Consider the following 22,869-nt stretch of genomic DNA (forward strand, 5'->3'; position numbering starts at 1 on the left):
TCGGCATTAATTAAATTACTTTTGCACCGCCTTTTTGACTCGCTTCCTTTTCCCTGTACTTGGGTCCACACAACACCTGCCTGCCCCGCGTCCCTGACAAAATACTATATAATGCTAATGTTTACCAGATTGTTTCTGGTGCGCACCTGATAAATTTAGATTTATTTCATTTCTGTCGATGTCCTTATAAGAGCTCCTTAGAATAATTTTTAAAAACACACAGGTATTTTATTTTGTATTCGAATTAGGTTAAAACTATTGCGTTAACGGGCGGTAATTAATTTTTTAAATTAATCGCGTTAGGATATTTGACGCAATTAACGCACATGCCCCGCTCAAATAGATTAAAATGACAGCACAGGGTCTATGTGCACGTGTTACTTGTGTTCTTTTGGAGTTTTGTCTCCCTCTGCTGGCGCTTGGGTGCGACTGATTTTATGACCATGAGAATTGTGTAATTATTGACATCAACAATGGCGACCTACTAGTATATTTTTTGATTGATAATTTTACAAATTTAATTAAAACAAAACATTAAGAGGGGTTATAATATAAAATTTCTATAACTTGTATTAACATTTATCTTTTAAGAACTACAAGTCTTTATATCCATGGATCTCTTTAACAGAATGATAATGTTAATGCCATCTTGTTGATTTATTGTTATAATAAACAAATACAATTATAATAAACAAATACAGTACTTTTCTATCCATGGATCTCTTTAATAAAATGTTAATGTTAATGCCATCTTGTTGATTTATTGTTATAATAAACAAATACAGTACTTTTGTACAGTATGCTCATGTACAATAAATGTTTTTAATCCGATGACTCGATTATTCAAACTAACTAATCGGCAGGTTAATCGATTAGTGAAATAATTGATAGCTGCAGCCTTGTACTGAATTGTGCATTTTATTTATCTCCACAGAAACCTTCTGGACAGAGATACCTTCTCCAAATCGGACCCGAGTAAGATCGAATTGTTGTGTAGAATTTTGTACACAAAATACTGTGCTAGAATGTTTGATTATGATCATAATGTATATTTCCGGTCATGTTTTTTTTTTAAGTTTGTGTCCTCTACACACAAGGCATGGGAAACAAAGAATGGAGAGAGGTGAGTGTTTGACTTTTTTTATACGCAATCCAGAGCTGTTGATGTGATGGCAGAGAATAACAAACCGTTTAAGCAACTGTGAGCATGTGGCTAACTGCGCCGCCATGAGTATTCAAATTCCTAAATGGAAATGAGCACAATTATTCATGGCTCTGAGTAGTAGCATCGCCCGCACGCATTGTTAATAGGCTCCGTAAAATGCCAAACCAGAACCTGCCTGACCCTCATTGACATGATCTGTCAGCCGCTCTGCATTCATGACTTAAACGCTTCGTCTAATCGTCTCACTAGCCACTTTTTTCCTGAGTGGTAACTCGGCAAATGATTACTTATGCAAGAGAGTCACTGCCAAGCTCACTAACGGCCCGTTAAAGCACTTTGCTCAGTATGTTATAATTTACATGTTTTGTTTGATTTGCAGTTTGGGAGAACCGAGGTGATCGACAACACGCTCAATCCGGATTTTGTGCGGAAATTTATTTTGGATTATTTCTTCGAAGAGCGGCAGAACCTTCGCTTTGACTTGTAAGTAAGGATTATTTTGAAGTGTTTTCATCCCAATTCTTTGTCTTTTGGACAAAAAAAGACTTCGTATCTGAGTCATTTCAAAATAGGTTGTCTTCATCTAGTTTTGGTTCAGAAATACTCAAGCAGTTTTCGTCTAGTTTTAGTCAGCGTATACTCACGATGGGATTTTAGTGTGGGATGATCACTCAGTACAGACTAGAGTTGTCCGATAATGACTTTTTAACCCATAACCAATATCCCGATATTGTCCAACTCACAAAATCGGACACTGATATCAAACTTATATCGATTTATGCGGTTGTATTACGTCTAATTGCATTGTTATGCCCCACTGCATGCTTTAATAATGATAAATGTAACAACTTCAGGGTTTTCCAAATAAAATAAACATTCTGGGAAAATTACAACTTCAACTGACATTTTAGAAAACAAAGGTCCCATATGAATAATACATATTAAAATGAGCCAAAATGCCCATCATTAAATGAAATGAATCATTCATAATTGAAATCGCCTCCTCCCTTCTCTCACCCGCCATACCGCTTCCACCCTGGTCTGTAATCTAATAACCTCCCGGCTCGATTATTCCAACTCACTGCTCTTCGGTCACCCTAACAAGTCCCTCCAGAAACTGCAGCTCCTCCAGAACTCAGCAGCACGCCTCATCACTCGAACCCCCGCAACATACCACATCACCCCCATCCTCCGTCAACTTCACTGGGTTCCCGTCAAACAAAGAATTAACTACAAGATCCTCATCATCACCTTCAAAATACTCCATGCCCTGGCCCCTCCCTACCTTTGCGATCTTCTCCGTCTAAACAATCCAACCCGTTCACTTCGCTCTACCACTATTCTTCCCCTCTCCGTCCCCCGTGTCCGCCTCTCCACCTTTGGTTCCAGAGCTTTTAGTCATTGCGCCCCCCAGCTCTGGAACTCCCTACCCCCTGATCTTCGCAGCATATCTACCCTATCACTTTTCAAATCTAGAATGAAAACACACCTGTTCAGTCTTTCTTTCCCACCATAACCCCTAGCTCTGTTATATTTTTACTTCTTTTTATTGTGCTTTTAATTTTTTATCCTTTTAATACCTTTTTATCGTACTGTGATTCCATTTCTCTTGTGAAGCGTCTTTGTGTGTTTTGAATGCGCTCTAAAAATAAAATGTATTATTATTATTATTATTATAATTAAATCACGTTTACAGTAGTTACCCCAAAGAGTCACTAGGGGGAAGCCAAAGCGTTACAAATCATAGGACATGCTAATGCAATGTCAATTCCCAGGACGCATTTTTCCAGTGTTTTCCACAGATTTTTGCATTTTATTGCTTTTCTAGTTTTCTTAGTGACTATTTCTTTCTAGTAACGCAGTAGTTAGAACCCCTAGCAAAAGTATGGAACCACCAGTCTCGGACGAGCACTCACTCAGACATTTTATTATGTAGAACAAACTCGGATAAAAAGCTTGAAAAAATAATTAATTAGTTCAAAAGTGCAACTCTTTAGCATTCAGAAACATGAAAAGAAATGAATAAAAAACATTGTGGTGGTCACTAAATGTTAGTTTTATAGAGCCAGTGCAGGGAAGAAATATGGAATCATGAGAAACAAACAAAGAAATAACAATCAAAACACATCTCTAGTATTTAGTTGCACTACCTCTGGCTTTTATGACAGCTTGCAGTCTCTGAGGCATGGACTTGATGAGTGACAAACATTATTCTTCATCAATTTGGTGCCAACTCTCTTTAATTGCAGTTGCCGGATCATTCTTGCAGGTCAGAGTCTTGCTGTGTGCTTGCTCAATTGGGTTGAGATCTGGGCTATTTGCAGACCATGACACTGACTGGATGAGTCTTTGTCCAAGGAATGCTTTACCAGTTTTAGCTCTGTGGCATGATGCACTGTCATCTTGGAAAATGACAAACATATTTTCAATTGAAGAGATAAGAAAGTTGTCTAAAATTTCAATGTAAACTTGTGCATTTATTGACGATTTAACCACAGCCATCTCCCCAGTGCCTTTGCCTGACATCTAGCCCCATATCATCAAGGACTGAGAGAATTGTGATGTCTTCTTCAGGGAGCCATCTTTGTAAATCTCACTGGAACGGCTCCAAACAAAAGTTCCAGCATCATCACCTTGTCCAATGCAGATTCTTGACTCATCACTGAAAATAACCTTCATCCAGTCATTCACAGTCCATGATTGCCTGTCCTTAGCCCCTTGCAGTCTTTTTTTCTGTTTAAGTGTCAATGATGGTTTCCTTTTAGCTTTCCTGTATGAAAATCCCATTTCCTTTGGCGATTTTGCACAGTTCTGTCACATACCTTGACTCCAGCTTCCTCCCATTTCTTCTTTATTTGTCTTGTTGTACAGCTTGTTTTCAAGGCCTTCAGTGTTTTGACATGACGTTTGGATTTCTTCCTCGGTCTACAAGTGCGCTTAACTTTAACAACCTTGCCATGCTGTTTGTACTTGGTCCAGATTTTTGATACAGCTGACAGCCCACATCAATGGCAACCGTACGTGTAGCGTTACCTTCTTCAAGAAGTTTGATAATCCTCTCCTTGGTCTCAAGAGACATCTCTCTTGTTGGAGCCATCGTTCTTGTGAATCCACTTGGTCCAGCAGCCCTCCAAGGTTTGATAACCGCACTGTTTGTAACTGCTGACTAACGAGCAGATCTAATCTGAGGCAGAGGCCCAATTAAGGAAAGGAAATTGACTGGGTGTGTCTGTATTTTCTACTCAAAATGGAGTGATTCCATATTTTTTTTCTTCAGAATGGAGTGATTCTATATTTATTTCCCTGCACTTGCTTTATAAAAGTAACATTTACTGACCACCACAATGGTTTTAATTCATTTCTGTAGTGTTTCTGAAGGCCAAGGAGTTGCACTTTTGAAATAATTCATTATTTTTTCAAGCTTTTTAGCTGAGTTTGTTCAACATAATGAAATGTCTGAGTGAGTGCTTGTCCGAGACTGGCGATTCCATACTTTTTGTTGGGGTTGTATTAGTAATGAGTTTATAACTCATTATTTTTCATTTATTGTTCAATCAATTTTTGCACAATGAATGCAAATGGTCTGCTCACATAACAAATTCCAAGCATCTTGGTTTGGAGACATTTAATGGTCAATTAGCATAACTGCTGTACAAAACTTTGACCAGGCCTTATCCAAAGGTAGAATGTTATAAGGCAATATGCAAATAGGCCCGAACCCAATCACGAAAACCTGATTTTGTCCAATATCAATAAAAAATGCAAATATCAGCCAATATTATCGTTTACCAAATAGTATTGGACAACTCTACTACAGACCTTTAAGAACTAAAGCAACATTACTTATTCTCTCTTACCAGAGTCAATCAGAGTTGGAGTTACCGTATTATCTGGACTATAAGTCACTCTATGCTAAGATGTGACTTTTTAAAATGTATTTATTGATTTTACCTCTTCAGTACCTTCAGCAGAAGGTGTAACAAAAGTGGAGGTTAGGTATTCGGTTCGGTATGTTTTTGCATGAGTCATGCTGCTATCTTATTGACTTTTGGACTTTGGATGAATGAATTGAAACTCGCCCCGTAGATGATCATTTCCACCCTCTCCGATTGCATTCATCATTGAATTAGGAGATCGTTTCACTGCTTTTATTTGATTAAGCCCAGACTAATTATATTGTATTCCATGAGCCATGGAGACTCAAAGCCCCCTGGGATTTAGTTCTACTAGCTCAGAGTTGATTGAATATCTGCTTTGGTAACAGTTTCCAAAACATAACCTAGAGACTATTTTGTAGAGCTGAAACGATTACTCGAATAATTCGAGTAACTCTATTTTAAAACTTGATGGAGGAATTTTCTCCGCCTCGACGAATCATTTCTTTTTGTCAGCTCTAAGCATGACGTTTTGCCCGGAGTACGCACAACGCGCGATATATTTAATTTCAACTATGCATGAAAATAGAGGTAACGGCGAAGAAACCGATGAAATTGTGGCAGCATTTAAAGCTGGACACCAAGGCGAACACTGTTTCATGCGTTCACACTTCATGACAGCGCTTGCATAACACTACAGCACATCTTCAATGCTGCAGCTCCACCGAAGGCCCCCCGTTTACTCCGAGAGCGGAGGAGCGGTACTCGGGACAAGGTAAAATTAAGTTACCGTAATTTCCCGAATATAACGCGCACTTTTTTTCCCCAAAATCAACTCGTAAAATCATTACGCATTATAAACGGGCACATGGATGGAGACAGAAATATACATATATTACAAATATATATAAACCGATTTTTTTTTTTTTTTTATTGACACGGCCACGTTGTTGAAGAAACGTATGCGGCGACCCGTTGCCGACTATTACACTACTTGACGTCACCATTTTGTTTCGGTAATACTTCACTCTGATCGGCCGAATGATTTCGTCTGTGTTAAATTCTGCTCTTTTCACTCTTCATAAAGCACAGAATATAGTTTCTTGAACTCATTTGAGTCAACGTTTATTGCAGCTCCGCAACTCGGACCATAACAAATGTAAGCACACAGACTTTCTGTGTCCGTCAACTATATCTGTCCCTCGGGAAACTCAAACCCAAATAACAATAGTTCCTATTGTTACTGTCGTGTCGACAGCGATGAGCTCTCACGGGTTTCCGACTTACGTTCTCACTTTCATTTTACCGTATCAATCCATGGAAGAAACATTTATTCATCATGATGAAACGAGCAAGTTATGCAGCAGCCTTTAAAAGAAAAGTCTGTTTTGTTTTCTCCTAGATTCTGGTAAGGTGGAGAAGTTGTCAAATCATACTATTACCGTAAATATTGTCAGTTTATGGTAATGTTTCGAACTACCAATGTGCTATGCTTGTGCTGTGTTTCACCAGTCAGTAAAATGACATTTATGTATCTGTACACAAGCTCTGTTTACTTGTATTCTTTTATTCATTGGTGCTAAAATTAGGGTGCGCGTTATAAACAGGTACAATAATTTCCCCTTGATTTTACAAGTAAATTTGTGTGCGCATTATACACGGGTGCGCCTTATATTCGGGAAATTACGGTAACTTAACGCTAATAAATTAACGTTACCGTACCTTGCTAACGTAAGGTTAGCCCTGTGAAGGGCTAGGTTTCTATTAATTATGACTACAGGTCACTTTCTGTTGCTCTGACGTTGAGGGCAGTCAGTGGCAGCCAAAGAGTTAAATTTGGGCCATTTCAGGTCATTTGCGTTTGATTTTTTTAACTTCTTGTTGATTTTGGGACATTTCTGGGTCACTTCCTGTTGATTTTGGGTTACGGAACAGAAAGTGACTCATGAATTAGACACTATTCTAATGAATGTTTTTGGAAGCAACCTGTTTTTTTTTTTTTTTTTAACGATATATATCGATTCTTGGCGAGAGCATATCGATCACCTTCATCTTGGTAACAACTAGGGTTGTTCCGATCATGTTTTTTTGCTCCTGAACTGATCCCGATCGTTTTAGTTTGAGTACCTGCCGATCCCGATATTTCCCGATCCGATTGCTTTTTTTTTTTTTTTTTGCTCCCAATTCAATTCAATCATTCCCAGTCATTTTTCCCGATCATATACATTTTGGCAATGCATTAAGAAAAAAATGAATAAAACTCGGACGAATATATACATTTAACATACAGTACATAAGTACTGTATTTGTTTATTATGACAATAAATCCTCAAGATGGCATTTACATTATTGACATTTTTTCTGTGAGAGGGATCCACAGATAGAAAGACTTGTAATTCTTAAAGGATAATGTGACTTTGTATATTGTGACTAAATATTGCCATCTAGTGGATTTTTATGAGCTTTCAGTAAATGATACTGCAGCCATTTAACTTCTGCCCAAATGCATGATGGGAAGTGCAACCATGACTGTGCGTAGTGGCACCAATTGATATATCTTCTCAGCGTTGGGAAATAAACTAGGGTGTAAAGAAAAAGATCAACTACTACCTTTCTTCCCCACATTGCTTCCCACGATTGTTCTAATCGTTGAGAGAGGGATTGAAAGGCTTTAGCCAATTAAAAAAAGGCTGTCAAAATTCTCTACTCATTTTACGTTGCCTTTTAGCTCTATGTATACGTAATACGGTGCCATTATAGGTTGATCGCGACAATGCGTGAGTGGGTAGTGCAGGGCATGCGTTAATTGCATTAAATATTTTAATGTTATTACCGACGTTGACGCGATGAATTTGACAGCCCTACTTTAAGCCAAAACTAAAGACTCTGGATGAGTGTAAGACATTTTGTCTATAACGTTAAATACAATTAGAAAAATGATTTAATTAAAAAAATAAATAAATAAAAAAAATATTAAAAAAGGCATGTCCGATAATTTTTTGCCGATTCCGATACTTTGAAAATGACGTGATCGGACCCGATCGGATCGGGACATCTTTAGTAACAACATAGCACAACCGTCCTTCAAGTAAAAAATGAACTATTTCAGGTTTATATAATAATAACTCTAAAATCTTCAAAGGCTGAGTTTGTCTTAGTTCCATTAGAATCACCTATATAACAGTGTGTTCATGTTGCTATAGGCACAGGGTAACCATAACAACTAGTATAAGTACAGCGGGTGTGATATCAAAGAGTTTGAGTCACATCTGAGATCTTTATGTATTTTAACTCGTGTCATTGCATTATTACCCAAGGGTAATCCATTTTTTGTGACCTGAAGCTTTGAAATAAGCTCCGATTGTCAAGTTTGACTGGCTCCAATTTGTTTTGAGTAGCCTCTGCAATTTTGGGGATGAGGGGGAGGCTGTTTGAGAGCAAATGTTCTCTGGTGCGAGAGAGAGTTGAGGCGTGAGTGATACTTCAATGATCGGGTGGTCAGCGGAACACGTTCAGTCCATTCGGAGACGCTATTACTCTCACACATGTGCAGAACATAGATCGCAATCATATGTGTGACATCCAATTAGTCCGTTTAGTGTCAGTTTGGGGGGGGGGTGCCTGGGACGACGCCAAGTGCAACCCCCTTGCTTCTGCCGCGATTGTTGGCGATAAGCTGCTTGGCCCGGTTATCAGGGGTTGGAGGAGTAGCCAAAAATTTGACTCAAGAATAGCAACAGTTCCAAATATTACAACTAGTGCTGCAACGATTCATCGATGAACTCAAGGAATTAGAGTGGCGTTGTAATGATTCGTTTTGAAACTGTTGCATTTAGTTTGATTGATTTGGGTGGATACACTGCCTTCTAGTGGCAAAAGTGAATGACATAACTCGTCTAACATGGCTGAATCCAGCTTCTCCCCGTTTAGACAAACTTAAGTTTTTTTTGCGATAATATGATTATTTATGCATTCGTAATTTATCGTAGAGGTATGCTGAGCATTTTTTGTGGGAATAAGTGTTTGAACGGTTTGTTAAGAGCATTTTTTAAAAAAAATGTTAGCATTTTATAGCAGCTAAGCTAGCGGACCTTTGCTATGCAAGTTAGCCAATTGTTCTTCTGTTGTACTTAGATCCTCGTTTATCAATTTTTTTATACCGTTTGAGGCTAAGCTCAGGTATTTAAATTAATTTTTAAATGCATTTACTGCTCTTGTGAAATGAAAGCGCAATTCTGAATAGTTTGACAAAATACTCAGGTATTTTATTTTGTTCGTGCAATCTTGGCAAGTCAGAATACATGTTATTGCAAGCATAAACACTTTTGCCAGGCATTAAATGTTTGTAGACGATGACTCGATTATTGAAACTAACTAATCGATAGGTTAATCGATTAGTTAAATAATTGATAGCTGCAGCCCTATTTACAACTAAAGGGAAATTATATTTTTGCTAACATGAGAATGAATGACTGTGTGGGCCCTTTATACAAGAAATGAATGACGAAGTCAGGGGTGTCAAATATACGCCCCTCGGGGTTGTTCTACCTGGTAGGCACATTGTAGCTCCTTCATGCTGCACACAGGGTTTGTACACCTTTTCCATGTCCAAATTCAAGCACTTTTTAAGACTTTATTCCTGCTTTTTTGGGATTGAAATCTGCGCTTTCGAGTAATGTTGATGGCAACGCTCTATCTGAAATCGTATTTATCTATCTAAAGAGCATACGACAGGAGGAAAAAAAGTCTTAAATAGCATTATTATGTGAATTGGAATCATATTTTGAGACGATTCGACTATATACAACAATTTAATATGGTCAAAACTGTCGACTTCAACTTTACTGTCGCACCTCCCGAACGATATTTTATGACACCTAAATCGGACATATGTCATTTCCCTTTCCCGGCTTCGGAGAATGTAAACAAACCAAGAGGCGTGACAGCTAGCCGACATGCTAACCCGAACCGAGTGATGTTTCAAAGTCTTCGAAGCGGAAAATCACACATAACTAGCCCGGATTATATGACATGACGACTGGGTTGTCGATTGTCTTCGCGGATCGGCAAACCGCCCGGTGGAGAGCGATTTACAGCTCGTTCCACGGAGGAGGGCGGCTGGAGTTGTTGTGCAGCTAACGTGCAGCTAATGTGCACGAGGAGAGGTTTTTACATGCCTATCAATGATCAAACGTAAGTAGTCCTTTATTTAAAGAAAGTTTGTAGTGTTTACTTTGTAATCGCTGTATTCGTATTTGACATAATACAAAACAAGATGTTTACTCACTTCCTCGTAAGTCCAATGGTCCCACAGTAGCAGGGTTTGTTTTGGCCAATATCCACGGTGAATGGGAACCTTTTGAAACTCCAAAAAGGCGCACGATTTTTCTGCAGCCGTTTGGCTGGCGTGATGCGAAAAATAAACGTATTGATCCGAAAAATCAGCTGAATCCTTAGTCCTCATACACAACAGTACGACTGTATAGTGAAGAGGACGGCTTCACCCGTACACATCACAGCGCCCTCCTCCTCAATGCAAGACTGAAGCCGGAAGTCACTCATTTTCATGGCGCGGGATTCAAAAAACTAAATAAATATAGCGATCGCTTCCACACAGCATAAAATACCACGTGTATTAAGAAATAAACATGTTTTTTCGTGTTCACATGCACTTAAAGGCGCTTTATAGAAGCCGCGTGATTGAGCACGCCGGCATGATCACAGGACTTCCGACTGTGTCGTCACTAGATTTCTTACGTCTGATTGGTGTAATTATGTCATTTGAATATTCTTGTAAAGTCTCGTTGGTGAAATTGGTAGAGCCACTTAGTTAGCAAAAATAGCGTAGCCAAACTAGCGGAATAAGAGTAGTGTTTCTTTTTCACAAATCTACTCAAGGAAAAGTATGGCCTGGTAAAACTACTTTTAGAAGTACATTTTTCTCCGAAAGTTACTGAGTTACAGGGTAAATGTAACATGTTCCTACCATTCCAATTCACCCAATCACTCGAGCTCTTTCCTTCGCACAGGTACGACGTCGACTCCAAGAGTGCCAACTTGTCCAAACACGTGAGTACCTTGACGTGCATGATTCGTTTCGACAAAAGATTCATCTGCTACTGCATTCACACCAAATTTGCAATGATAAATCATTGTTATTCCCCTCATAACACAGAGGTAATGATAGAAAATCAAATTCCAAGCCATCATTTTTTCCCCCACTGTCACATTTATATGGTGTTTTTCCCCAGTTCCTCCATAAATGTCTTTCTATTGCTTCTTTTCCGATTTCCCTCCTTCAATCTGTCTTCCCACCCTTCCCCCGTGCCATCACATCATTTCAAAATCAATAGTCCTATACAAGAAGAGACAGACTCGGCGGCTCGGAAAAGGCGCTGTGCTATCCGAGCAGCCTCCTTAGATGATGCAGGATTTCAAGGGGTGTGAGGGGGAGAAGTCACACAACCAATCCATTAGAAGTGTTTTAACATGAAAGGTGTAGACTGCAGAGACACCTGGGAGTTGGATGGGAACGGCTGTGAAATAAGTAGCCCACCAGTTGCAGTCTGTATTAGGGGTGTAACAATATGTTGAAAAGATACTGGATACTTTGTAGCCCAAGGGGCTATAGATATGCTCCCATCAAGAATCGATGTATTGTATTGAAAAGGTGTCACTGTTTTTAAAAAAAAAAAAAAAAGATGTTTGTGCGATGTTTGCGCTAGTTGTCGGTACAATCCTCTGTTATTGAGAAAGTTGGTACGCTCCGTCAGTCGTGGGAGTTGGATACGGAAAAGCTGTAAGTGACATCATCACTCAAAGTTAATATCTCAATTAGGGCTGTCAAAATTGGCGCGTTAACGGGCGGTAATCATTTTTTAAAATTTAATCACGTTAAAATATTTGACGCATTTAACGCACATGCCCCGCTCAAACAGATTAAAATGACAGCACAGTGTCATGTCTACTTGTTACTTGTGTTTTTTGGTGCTTTGTCACCCTCTGCTGGCGCTTGGGTGCGATAGAATTTATGGGTTTCAGCACCATCAGAATTCTGTAATTATTGATATCAACAATGGTGAGCTACTAGTTTATTTTTTTGAGTGAAAATTTTACAAATTTTATTAAAACGAAAACTAAAGATGTCCCGATCAATTGGGTCCGATCACGTCATTTTCAAAGTATCGGAATCGGCAAAAAAATATCGGACATGCCTTTTTTTAATATGTATATATTTTTTATTTAAATCGTTTTCTAATTGTATTTAACGTTACAGACAAAATGTCTTACATTCATCCAGAGTCTTTAGTTTTGGGTTAAAGTAGGGCTATCAAATTTCTCGCGTAAACGGCGGTAATAAATTTTTAAAGAATTAATCACGTTAAAATATTTAATGCAATTAACGCATGCGCTGCATGACCCACTCACGCATTGTCGCGTTCAATCTACAATTGCACCGTTTTACCTATATATAGAGCTAGCAGGCAGCGTAATATGAGTAGAGAGAATTTTGGCAGTCTTTGGAGCCTCTTTTTAATTGGCTAAAGCCTTAAAATCCCTCTCTCAACAATTAGAAATATCGTGGGAAGCAATGTGGGGAAGAACGGTAATGGTTGATCTTTTCTTTAACGCCCTATGTTCCTTCCCAACGCAGAGAAGATATATCAATTGGTGCCACTACGCTCAGTCATGGTTGCACTTCCCATCATGCATTTGGGCAGAACAGTTAAATGGCTACAGTATCATTTACTGAAAGCTCAACAAATACACTAGATGGCAATATTTAGTCACAATATACAAAGTCACATTTATCCTTTAAGGATTACAAGTCTTTCTATCCGCGGATCCCTCTCACAGAAAGAATGTTAATAATGTAAATGCCATCTTGAGGATTTATTGTCATAATAAACAAATACAGTACTTATGTATTGCATGTTGAATGTATATATTCGACCGAGTTTTAAAAATGTTTTTCTTAATGCATTGCCAAAATGAACATGATCGGGAAAAATTATCGGGAATGATTGGAATTGAATCGGGAGCAAAAAAAAAGCAATCGGATCGGGAAAAATTGGGATCGGCAGATACTCAAACTAAAACGATCGGGAGCAAAAAAACTTGATCGGAACAACCCTAACGAAAACATTAAGAGGGGTTTTAATATAAAATTTCTATAACTTGTACTAACATTTATCTTTTAAGAACTACAAATCTTTCTATCCATGGATCGCTTTAACAGAATGTTGATAATGTTAATGCCATCTTGTTGATTTATTGTGATAATAAACAAATAAAGTACTTATCTACCGTATGTTGAATGTATATATCCATCTTGTGTCTTATCTTTCCATTCCAACAATAAATATGGCATAAGGCATATTTTATAGATGGTTTGAATTGCGATTAATTACGATTAATTCATTTTTAAGCTGTAATTAACTCGATTAAAATTTTTAATCGTTTGACAGCCCTAATCTCAATGTCTACAAAACGATCGGAGCACAAACAAAATTTTTTACAGTGCAAAAGAGCACAAATGTAGCATAAACGAATGGCGCCATTTGAGGTCCATTCTGCAATAAATGGGGGGCTGTGTGACGTCATCACTTGAAAATGTTCAAAAACGATGGCAGCACAAACGAAATATTTTACAGCACAAATGAAGCACAAACAATTGACACCATTTTGAGGCATTTTTATTCAAAATGGAAGGGGTGATTGACCTACAGTGCCCTCCATAATTATTGGCACCCCTGAAAAAGATGTGTTTTTTAGCTTCTAATATTTTTTTTTTATTCAAGTAATATGGAACCTTAATGGAAAAAAAGAGAAAAATCCAACCTTCAATACAAGTGCATTCATTCATTAGGGAAAAAATCCCACATAAAGAAAAAATATTTGACATCAAATAATGTATGTCACAATTATTAGCACCCCTAGTGTTAATACTTTGTACAACCCCCTTTTGCCAACAAAATAAGGTCTGGGGACTGAGATGGCCATGGGAGGAGCTTGATTTTGTGTCTGGTGAACCATTTCTGTGTAGATGCACCCTAACAAGGTTCCCAGGGCCTTGGGAAGCGAAACAGCCCCACAGCATCACTGACCCACCCCCATACTTCACAGTGGGTATGAGGTGCTGTCTACACGCCAACAAGCTGTTTGGGACGCATGCACGGAGAAAACCTTTCCTCACTCACAATCATAAACGCAAACGTCTGGAGTTCGCCAAGCGGTATTGGGGCTTCAACTGGGACCGTGTGCTTTGGTCAGATGAGACCAAGATTGAGCTTTTTGGAACCAAACACTCTAAGTGGGTCTGGCGTGCCACAAAAGATGCGCATGCTGAAAAGCACCTCATACCCACTGTGAAGTATGGGGGTGGGTCAGTGATGCTGTGGGGTTGTTTCGCTTCCAAAGGCCCTGGGAACCTTGTTAGGGTGCATGGCATCATGAATGCTTTGAAATACCAGGACATTTTAAATCAAAATCTGTTGCCCGAAAGCTGAAGCTGAAGATGGGTCGTCACTGGGTCTTTCAGCAAGACAATGACCCTAAACATATGGCCAAATCTACACAGAGATGGTTCACCAGACACAAAATCAAGCTCCTCCCATGGCCATCTCAGTCCCCAGACCTTGTTTTGTTGGCAAAAGGGGGTTGTACAAAGTATTAACACCAGGGGTGCTAATAATTGTGACACACATTATTTGATGTCAAATAATTTTTTCTTTATGTGGGATTTTTTCCCCACTGAATGAATGCACTTGTATTGAAGGTTGGATTTTTCCTCTTTTTTTCCATTAGGTCCCATATTATTTGAATAAAAAAAATATATTAGAAGCTAAAAAATACATCTTTTTCAGGGGTGCCAATAATTATGGAGGGCACTGTATAAAAGAATTGTAAATATGTCAAAACCGATTGCAGCACAAACGAAACTTTTTTTATGGCACAAACAAGCACAAATGTAGCACAAACGATTGAGCTCATTTTTATGTAAATTTGCGTCCGATGGAGGGCCAACTTCACGGAGGTATATTTCAGTTATCCCATTTCAACAAATGGACCTCATCGTGACAAAAGACGGTGCCACAAATTCATGCTTCCATTTGTGAAACCTCAACCAAAAAATTTAAAATCTACCGCAACAAACAAACTGAAACAACATTTTAACAATGTATTTTCACTGCGGCGCCATTTCCCCCCCCTTTTTTCTTGTTCTTGATGTCATCCTCAGCCAGAAAAAAATCAGATCGAACCTCACAAATATTTTACATGAGCAGAATTTTAACATCAAATTTACAGAGCAGCTCTATTTCCTCTTATTCTCATGTTCATAATAACCTACAAAAGACCAATTTCTGCCATCTGTTAGCCGTACCTTCCTCATTTTAGTATCTTCTCATTTTATCATAAATAGCAGAAACTCGGTTGATGCAAAATATCGTCGCTTGCGCCCCACTTTAGACTCGAGTTGACAGATTTTCACATTAGTATCGCTGAAACAGTTGTATTAAACTATATCATGAAACCGAGGCGGCTCCCGTCGTAGCTGCTCATATAAAAGAATCAATCGGACACGCTAGCTGATTCTGACGAATGTTCCCATCATGTGGTGCTGCCATGTTTCTCAAGTAGCACCCAAACATAAAATGTCCCGGTTCTCATGCGACACAAATTCACTTACGCTGACATGTAGGCCTGTTTTTTTGCATTTGCTCCACACATTTCTGTCTCTTTCAATGCAATGTCTCATTACGCGCCCTGTGAAACTGGAATTTAATTTAGCAAGAAGTGGCAGGGGAGCCGAGTGGGGCAGCTGTGAAGGCTAGTGGGAGGAAGACTCAATCTTCTTGCCAATATAATATCCCAATAGGCAACGTAAAGGGGCTGCTGAAACGCTTTGCGTCTGTCTGGCAGCCCTCTTTTCATTCCTATCATGCTTTTTAACCCTGAATACTGAGCAAATTCGTTTTTAAATTGCTTCTTCTCTGTCATTAACTCTGCAGGACTTTCTGGGCCAGGCCCACTGTACACTGGGCGAGGTGGTCGGCTCTTTGGGCAGCCGATTAGAAAAACCTCTTGGGTGAGTCCACCAATTTTCCAATGAAGGTAGAACTCCGGGGATTGTGCAATAAAGACAATAAATCTACAGCGGAAGAATGAAAATAGCTTGTTTTTCTGTTAATTAGATGTTTTGTAGAATATCTTAGAATGATTTCCTGACCCATGTATCGATAATTGTTATACCGCCCTATCATAACATCGTTATTGTGAGCTACCCCTAACAGGAGTGAAACTGGTTAGAATTTATTGCCGGAACTTTATTTTTTTGGGGGGGGGGCATCTTCATGTAGGGCAATAATACATCTTTTAAGATCCTCAGAGAATTCTTTGCCATGTTGGAGCTTTCAGTGACCAGTAGTGCTGCAACGATTAATCGATTAATTCGAGTATTCGATTAGAAAAAAATATTCAAATTTAATTTTATTGCTTCGAGTATTCGTTTAATTAAAGTGCTGTTGTAATGGTTTATTTTGAGAGTGTTTGCATTTAGTTTTATTGATCAGGGTGGATATACTGCCCTCTGGTCTGCCTCATTTCAAATGGCTGAATCCAACTGCTCCCTGTTAAGACCAACGTAAGCTAAGTTTTTGTTTGGGTTAATGTTTTTTAATGCATTCGTAATTTAGTTAAAAGGTATATTTAGTCATTTTTTGTGGGAATATGAGTCTGAACCATTTGTTAGGAGCATTGTTAAAATATATATATTTATATATTTATATCTAGTTTTTGTTTGAGCTGATGTTTTTTATGCATTCATAATTTAGTTTATAGGCATATTTAGCCGTTTTTTTGTGTGTGAATATGTGTCTGAACCATTTGTTAAGAGCATTGTAAAAAAAAAAAAAGTTAGCATTTTGTAGCAAGAAAGCTAGCTATGACTTTTGCTATGTACGTTAGCCAATTGTTCTTTTGTTGTACATAGATCCTTTTTTTTTTTTTTTTTTTTTTAACTGTTTGAGGCTCAGATCAGGTATTTTAATTTTGCATGTTCCTTATTCGATTACTCGATTATTCAAACTAACTAGTTCATCGATTATTCGACTACTAAAATAATCGATAGCAGCAGCCCTAGTGACCAGTATGAGTGTGCGAGCTGCACTACAAATTTGAACACACCTGCTCCCTATGCACACCTGGACCTAGTAACACTAACAAATCACATGACATTTTGGAGGGAAAATGACAAGTAGTACTCAGTTTGGACATTTAGGGATGTAGTAAGGGGTGTACTCATTTTTGTTGCCAGGGGTTTAGATATTAATGGCCAGGGGTGAAAGTGGTTAGAATTCCTTGCTGGAACGTTATTTTTTGGGGGGGAGGGGGGGCAAAACTACTGAAATGCAAAGAAAACTCTTTTTGGTCAGTTACTGTATTTCTATAACACATACAAAAACTGATTTTCATTCAAAATTGTATTTTTTCAATGATTTGCAAAATAAAAGTTAACAAAAACAGCTATAACCCCAACCTCCATCTCCTAATTTTTATTTTCCCTCCTTTCCTCACATACTATATGCCAAATCTAAATTTTAACTACTTAAGAACATAGGATGTATATTAAAATTGAAGATAATGTAAATGTATTTTTTAGAGATGGGTCCGATCACGTCATTTTCAAAGTATCGGAATCGGCAAAAAAATATCGGCCATGCCTTTTTTAAATATATATATATATTTTTTAATTACATTGTTTTCTAATTGTATTTAACGTTACAAACATAATATGTTACACTCATCCAGAGTCTTTAGTTTAGGCTTAAGGTAGGGTTATCAAATTTATCCCGATTACGGCGGTAATTAATCTTTTAAAATTTGTATCACGTTAAAATATTTAACACAATTAATGCATGCGCTGCACGATCCTCCCACGCATTGTCGCGCTCAATCTGTAATGGCGCCGTCTTACCTATATCGAGATATAAAAGGCAGCGTACAATGAGTAGAGTGAATTTTGGCAGCCTTTGGAGCCTTTTTTTAATTGGCTAAAGCCTTACAATCCCTCTCCCTATGATTAGAAATATCATGGGAAGCAATGTGGGGAAGCAAGGTAGCAATTGATCTTTTTTTTAACACCCTATGTTATTTCCCAACGCAGAGAAGATATATGAATTGGTAGCACTACGCACAGTCATGGTTCCACTTCCCATCATGCATTTGGACATGGCTACAGTATCGTTTACTGAAAGCTCAACAAATACACTCGATAGCAATATTTAGTCACAATATACAAAGTCACAAGTCTTTCTATCCTTGGATCCCTCACAGAAAGAATGTTAATAATGTAAATGCCATCTTGAGGATTTATTGTCATAATAAACAAATACACTACTTATGTTGTTGTATGTTGAATGTATATATTCGTCCGAGTTTTATTCATTTTTTTCTTAATTCATTGCCAAAATGTATATGATCGGGAAAAATTACCGGGAATGATTGGAATTGAATCGGGAGCAAAAAAAAGCAATCGGATCGGGAAATATCGGGATCGGCAGATACTCAAACTAAAACGATCGGGAGCAAAAAAACATGATCAGAACAACCCTAGTATTTTTAATAATAAATATATAAGTAACATACATTCAGAAAAACAAGTGCAAATGACTTATATTATGCAGAGTGAAATGGAATATATTTTGAAGATCGCGCATTGACTTTTTTAAATCAAAAGGAACCGAATAAGTAGCCTAACATAAATGAACATATATAAGTCCAAAGTGCACATTGACAGCTAAGATGTTCTGAAGCTCCCCATCAGAGTAAATAAAACTAAATATGATAAATAAGCCACCTTATCTCTTTCCTTGCTCTTAAAGATTTGATCCATTTTATGTTGCATTGCGCTTTTTTTTTTTTTTTTTTGCTATTTCAGAAAACATGCACATTTGAACCAATCAGAGCTAACTATCTCAGGTGACCACATGTCAGTATGTCAGCCAATTGAACGGACAAATGAGTCCAGGCGTTTTGCTTTGCTGCGTGCATTCGCACATTAACGTGACTCGTCATCGTCAAACTCGAATAACTGCAGCAGCTGGGGAAACCTCCATGCCGTCCGTGGAATAAAATAAATAATAAATATCGGTGGAAATGGATTACGCTACACAAGCAATTTATTATGCTTGTTGTTAACACTTGTGTATGTAAATCTGATTGTTGTAGATTGTTTTCTTCTTGGAGACGAAATGCATGTATAGCAGCTTTGTATTATTATTTTTTTTTCATAGCGTTTTGACAGTTGCAGTCTTATTTTCGGAATCAAAGCACCGTATACCTGTTCCGGCCCTGAATCTTATACTGGAACTGTGTTCCTGGCCGTTCCCGCCCACTTTCACCCCTGCCCCTACATGATATACTGTATGCATCCTGCCTCTTGATTATTCAGTGAGGCATTATTTTCCCCTCTTTTTGCATCTTTCTGCTCTCATACACTAGCTGCGATAGACTAAAAGGGGCAAAAATAAGCGCGAAATGGAGCAGATCGCACTCACCGTTATACTGTATGTTCCCCATTCACTGATTACAAGATGTAAATGTACAATATAGATAGTCAGTGAATTTCCCAGACTTAATTACCTGTCTCTGGTCAGACCCTGATTGCAAATCCATGTCTCTTGATGAGCGGATTCACTGCATTTCCCCTCCTACTCTCATCTTGAACACATTCAGAAAGTATTTGTAAGAGTGCTTTTCTGTGTCAAAAAGCAGCAAAAAAAAAAAAAAAAAAAAGTGTTCCTGCATTTAAAAGCGCTAAGGCGAATGCTAAATCTGCTCACGATGTTGCACGATAACCAACTTTTAACTCAAGTTTTAGTTCAACCTGAAATATTTGTTATTACAATTTGAAAGAGACTCAAGATGAGTCACTACCTTCATTTGATTGAATTGATCTTGCACTTTGGCTCTTATTTTATACTTAAAGCTTTTTAGTTTCAAGGTCTTTGGTGAACTGTGAAAATCTGCAATATTGAAAACAACTGAATAAAGTATTCCTTCACACTCTTCTGGGTTATATTTTCCGGCTTCACGTGTGGTACATAAGCAGCATTCTCTTGTGCTGAAATCAAAACACTTGAATTTCCTCCCAAGCAGTGGTCTTTGACCCCAATTCCAGCCCTTTTAAACGACTCCCTGAGTGGATCTCAGTCAGTTTTTTTCCCTTGCTTTTTCTCTTGAACTCATTCACTGCCATTGCCAGGCTTAGACGTCCAATCCAGCCCTTATGTAGGATTTCAGACACTGCAATGAAGACAATAAATCTACAAATACAGTATATGGCAGAAAACACTTAGGTGACTTGAAGTTCCGCTCAGAGACCCCCAATTTGTCCAAATTTCAAAATTGTCCGATTTGCACGTGTGATTCATCATTGGAAAGCTTAAAATCTGTTTTCTGGGGGAAGAAAAATTTTGAACAGGAGGGCATTTAAAAAAATAAATAAAATAAACAGCAAAACCCTAACTGGAGGCGAGAGCACGCGAAAGCAGAATTCAGGACGCCACGATTTTAACGAGATATTATTGCGTACTTACCTTGTTTCGATCCAAAAATTCCATTTAGCATGTATCACCGAGTGTCAAGACACAGCTGTGAAAGGCCAAAGCCAGATTTTTGGGGGATTTTATGGGTGAAACATGGTGATATAACAAGGGTCGCTATGCAGAAATTGCAGACAACAAGGAGTGGTTGAGATTTTCTTTTTCATATAGTTACCCTTTAAACGTTATTTTTCAATCTTTCTTTGTTTGGATCGATTATTTATCATCTAACATATCAGGGGAAATGCGACAGTAACAAAAAAAAAAATACAATTAAGCGATAGTTATGAGGTAGATATCCGTGACTTTTTTACAGACGCCAAATTTTTCATTGTGACGTAATTTGTTTAAAAGTTTATACTATGCGAGTGAATAATTTTTTTTAAGTCGTTTTCTTTTTTTAAACTAAATATTAGACGTCAATTAATGATTCTAAGCTAAAAATGACAGACATTTTGAATAATAAATATAAATACTTTTTTTTTATGGCTAGGTTGAAACAAAAGCGGTTGCGCGACGTCTGTAAACGGGGGTTTTCAGGGTAAAACGGGCAAATTAAAAATAGTTCGGGGGCTTAATGCACCATAAATCTGCCATGGTGAAAAAATGGTGTCTGCTTTAACTAAAACCAGCCAAACATTTAAAGGTTTTCCTATTTTAATGAGGATAGTATGCAAACAATGACAGAAGGGGGAGAAGGGGGAAAAATAAGTACCATAATTTCTGGATTATAAGGCGCACCTGACTATAAGCCGCCAGCCACCAAATTTGACATGAAAACGGCATTTGTTCATAGATAAACCGCACTGGACTATAAGCCGCAGTTATCCTCATTGTATTATGGGATATTTACACCAAAAGATATTAACTGGTAACACTTCATTTGACAAAGGCATTATAAGACTGTCATGAAACCAAATGAACCACCATGAAGCTTTGAACCAATTGGCTGCAAAGCCTTATTGTTTCAAAAATCTTCATTTGGCCATCACTGCTCCCTTGGGGGAGACAGTCAACCTCTGCTTCCACCTGTTGTCAACACTGTTGTCATCCAACATTCCTCCTAGCATGCATTGCGGCACTACAGATGTAAATAACAATCAAAATTCATGTTCTCTGCTAATTATTTCTTCAGTTACTGTTCCAGTTGTTTCATTAATTACTAGCTATTGTATTTGGTAACATTTTCTTGGATGGTGGTGCCCTAATACTGTCATAATTATTACATGACACTGTCATAAGCATTATTGAATGCTTTTAATAGATGTCGGTTAGTGTCATCCAGCAAATTATCTCACTTTTGAATGGATGTAAAAGATCTGAGCTGGACATAAATGGAGTTAGTGACATAATATGCCACGTGACACATATTGACATCTGTCATAAGCATTCAGTAGTGCCCATGATAGTGTCATGTCATAATTATGACGTTCTTATGACAGTCTTATGATGCCGCTGTCCAATAAAGATTTACCTATTAACCCAAATAAATCATCAAATAAGCCGCACTGGACTATAAGCCACAGGATTCAAAATGAGGGAAAAAAGTAGCGGCTTATAGTCCGAAAATTAGGGTAAGTGAACCATCACTTTAAGTCTCCTTAGGCAGGGGGTTCACTTACTTATTTTTCCTCCTTCTGTCATTGTTTGCATGCTATCCTCATTAAAATATGAAAACCTATAAATGTTTGGGTGGTTTTAGTTGAAGCAGACACTGTTTTACATCTGTGTGATTTTGACAAAGATCAGATCACATTTGATGGTGATTTTATGCAGAAATGTGAGAAATTCCAAAAGGTTTAGATACTTTGTCATACCACTGTGTTTGGAGGAGCACTTCACGCTTTCAGTATGTAAGCAGGTCCCCTTCTCAAACAATGACAAATATGGCAGGTGATTAAATCAAAAGTCATTCAAACGCAAAAGTAAAATGATCACTTAACAACAGACAATATGGCATAACTAGCAATTAATGAAAAAACTGGACCAGTAACTGAAGAAATAATTGGCACAAAACATGAAATTTGAACATTATTTACAGCTCCACATTGCATGCTTGGAGGCATGAGATATCCTGGAGGACAACAGTAGAGGTGTGCAAAATTTCCAATTCTTAGATTATTCGCGATTCGGCCGTGGAAGATTCGAGAACGATTCACAAACATCCAAATTCCGATTATTGAAATATGTCAAGTAAAGCGAAAGTAAAACACACTCAGCGCGC

At 38.0% G+C, this 22,869-nt stretch overlaps 1 protein-coding gene across 1 annotated transcript in view; it reads left to right on the forward strand.

Moving 5' to 3' along the window:
* LOC130928165 (copine-8) overlaps positions 1 to 22,869 on the forward strand; it is an 86,738-nt gene that overhangs the window by 26,478 nt on the left and 37,391 nt on the right. Inside the window, exons 2-6 of the mRNA XM_057854422.1 lie at positions 935 to 975; positions 1,077 to 1,123; positions 1,545 to 1,648; positions 11,070 to 11,109; positions 16,053 to 16,129. Coding sequence (XP_057710405.1) covers positions 935 to 975; positions 1,077 to 1,123; positions 1,545 to 1,648; positions 11,070 to 11,109; positions 16,053 to 16,129 — 309 coding nt within the window. The remainder of the gene's footprint in view (positions 1 to 934; positions 976 to 1,076; positions 1,124 to 1,544; positions 1,649 to 11,069; positions 11,110 to 16,052; positions 16,130 to 22,869) is intronic.

The sequence above is a fragment of the Corythoichthys intestinalis genome, chromosome 13 (genome assembly GCF_030265065.1).
Source record: "Corythoichthys intestinalis isolate RoL2023-P3 chromosome 13, ASM3026506v1, whole genome shotgun sequence".
NCBI lineage: Eukaryota > Metazoa > Chordata > Actinopteri > Syngnathiformes > Syngnathidae > Corythoichthys > Corythoichthys intestinalis.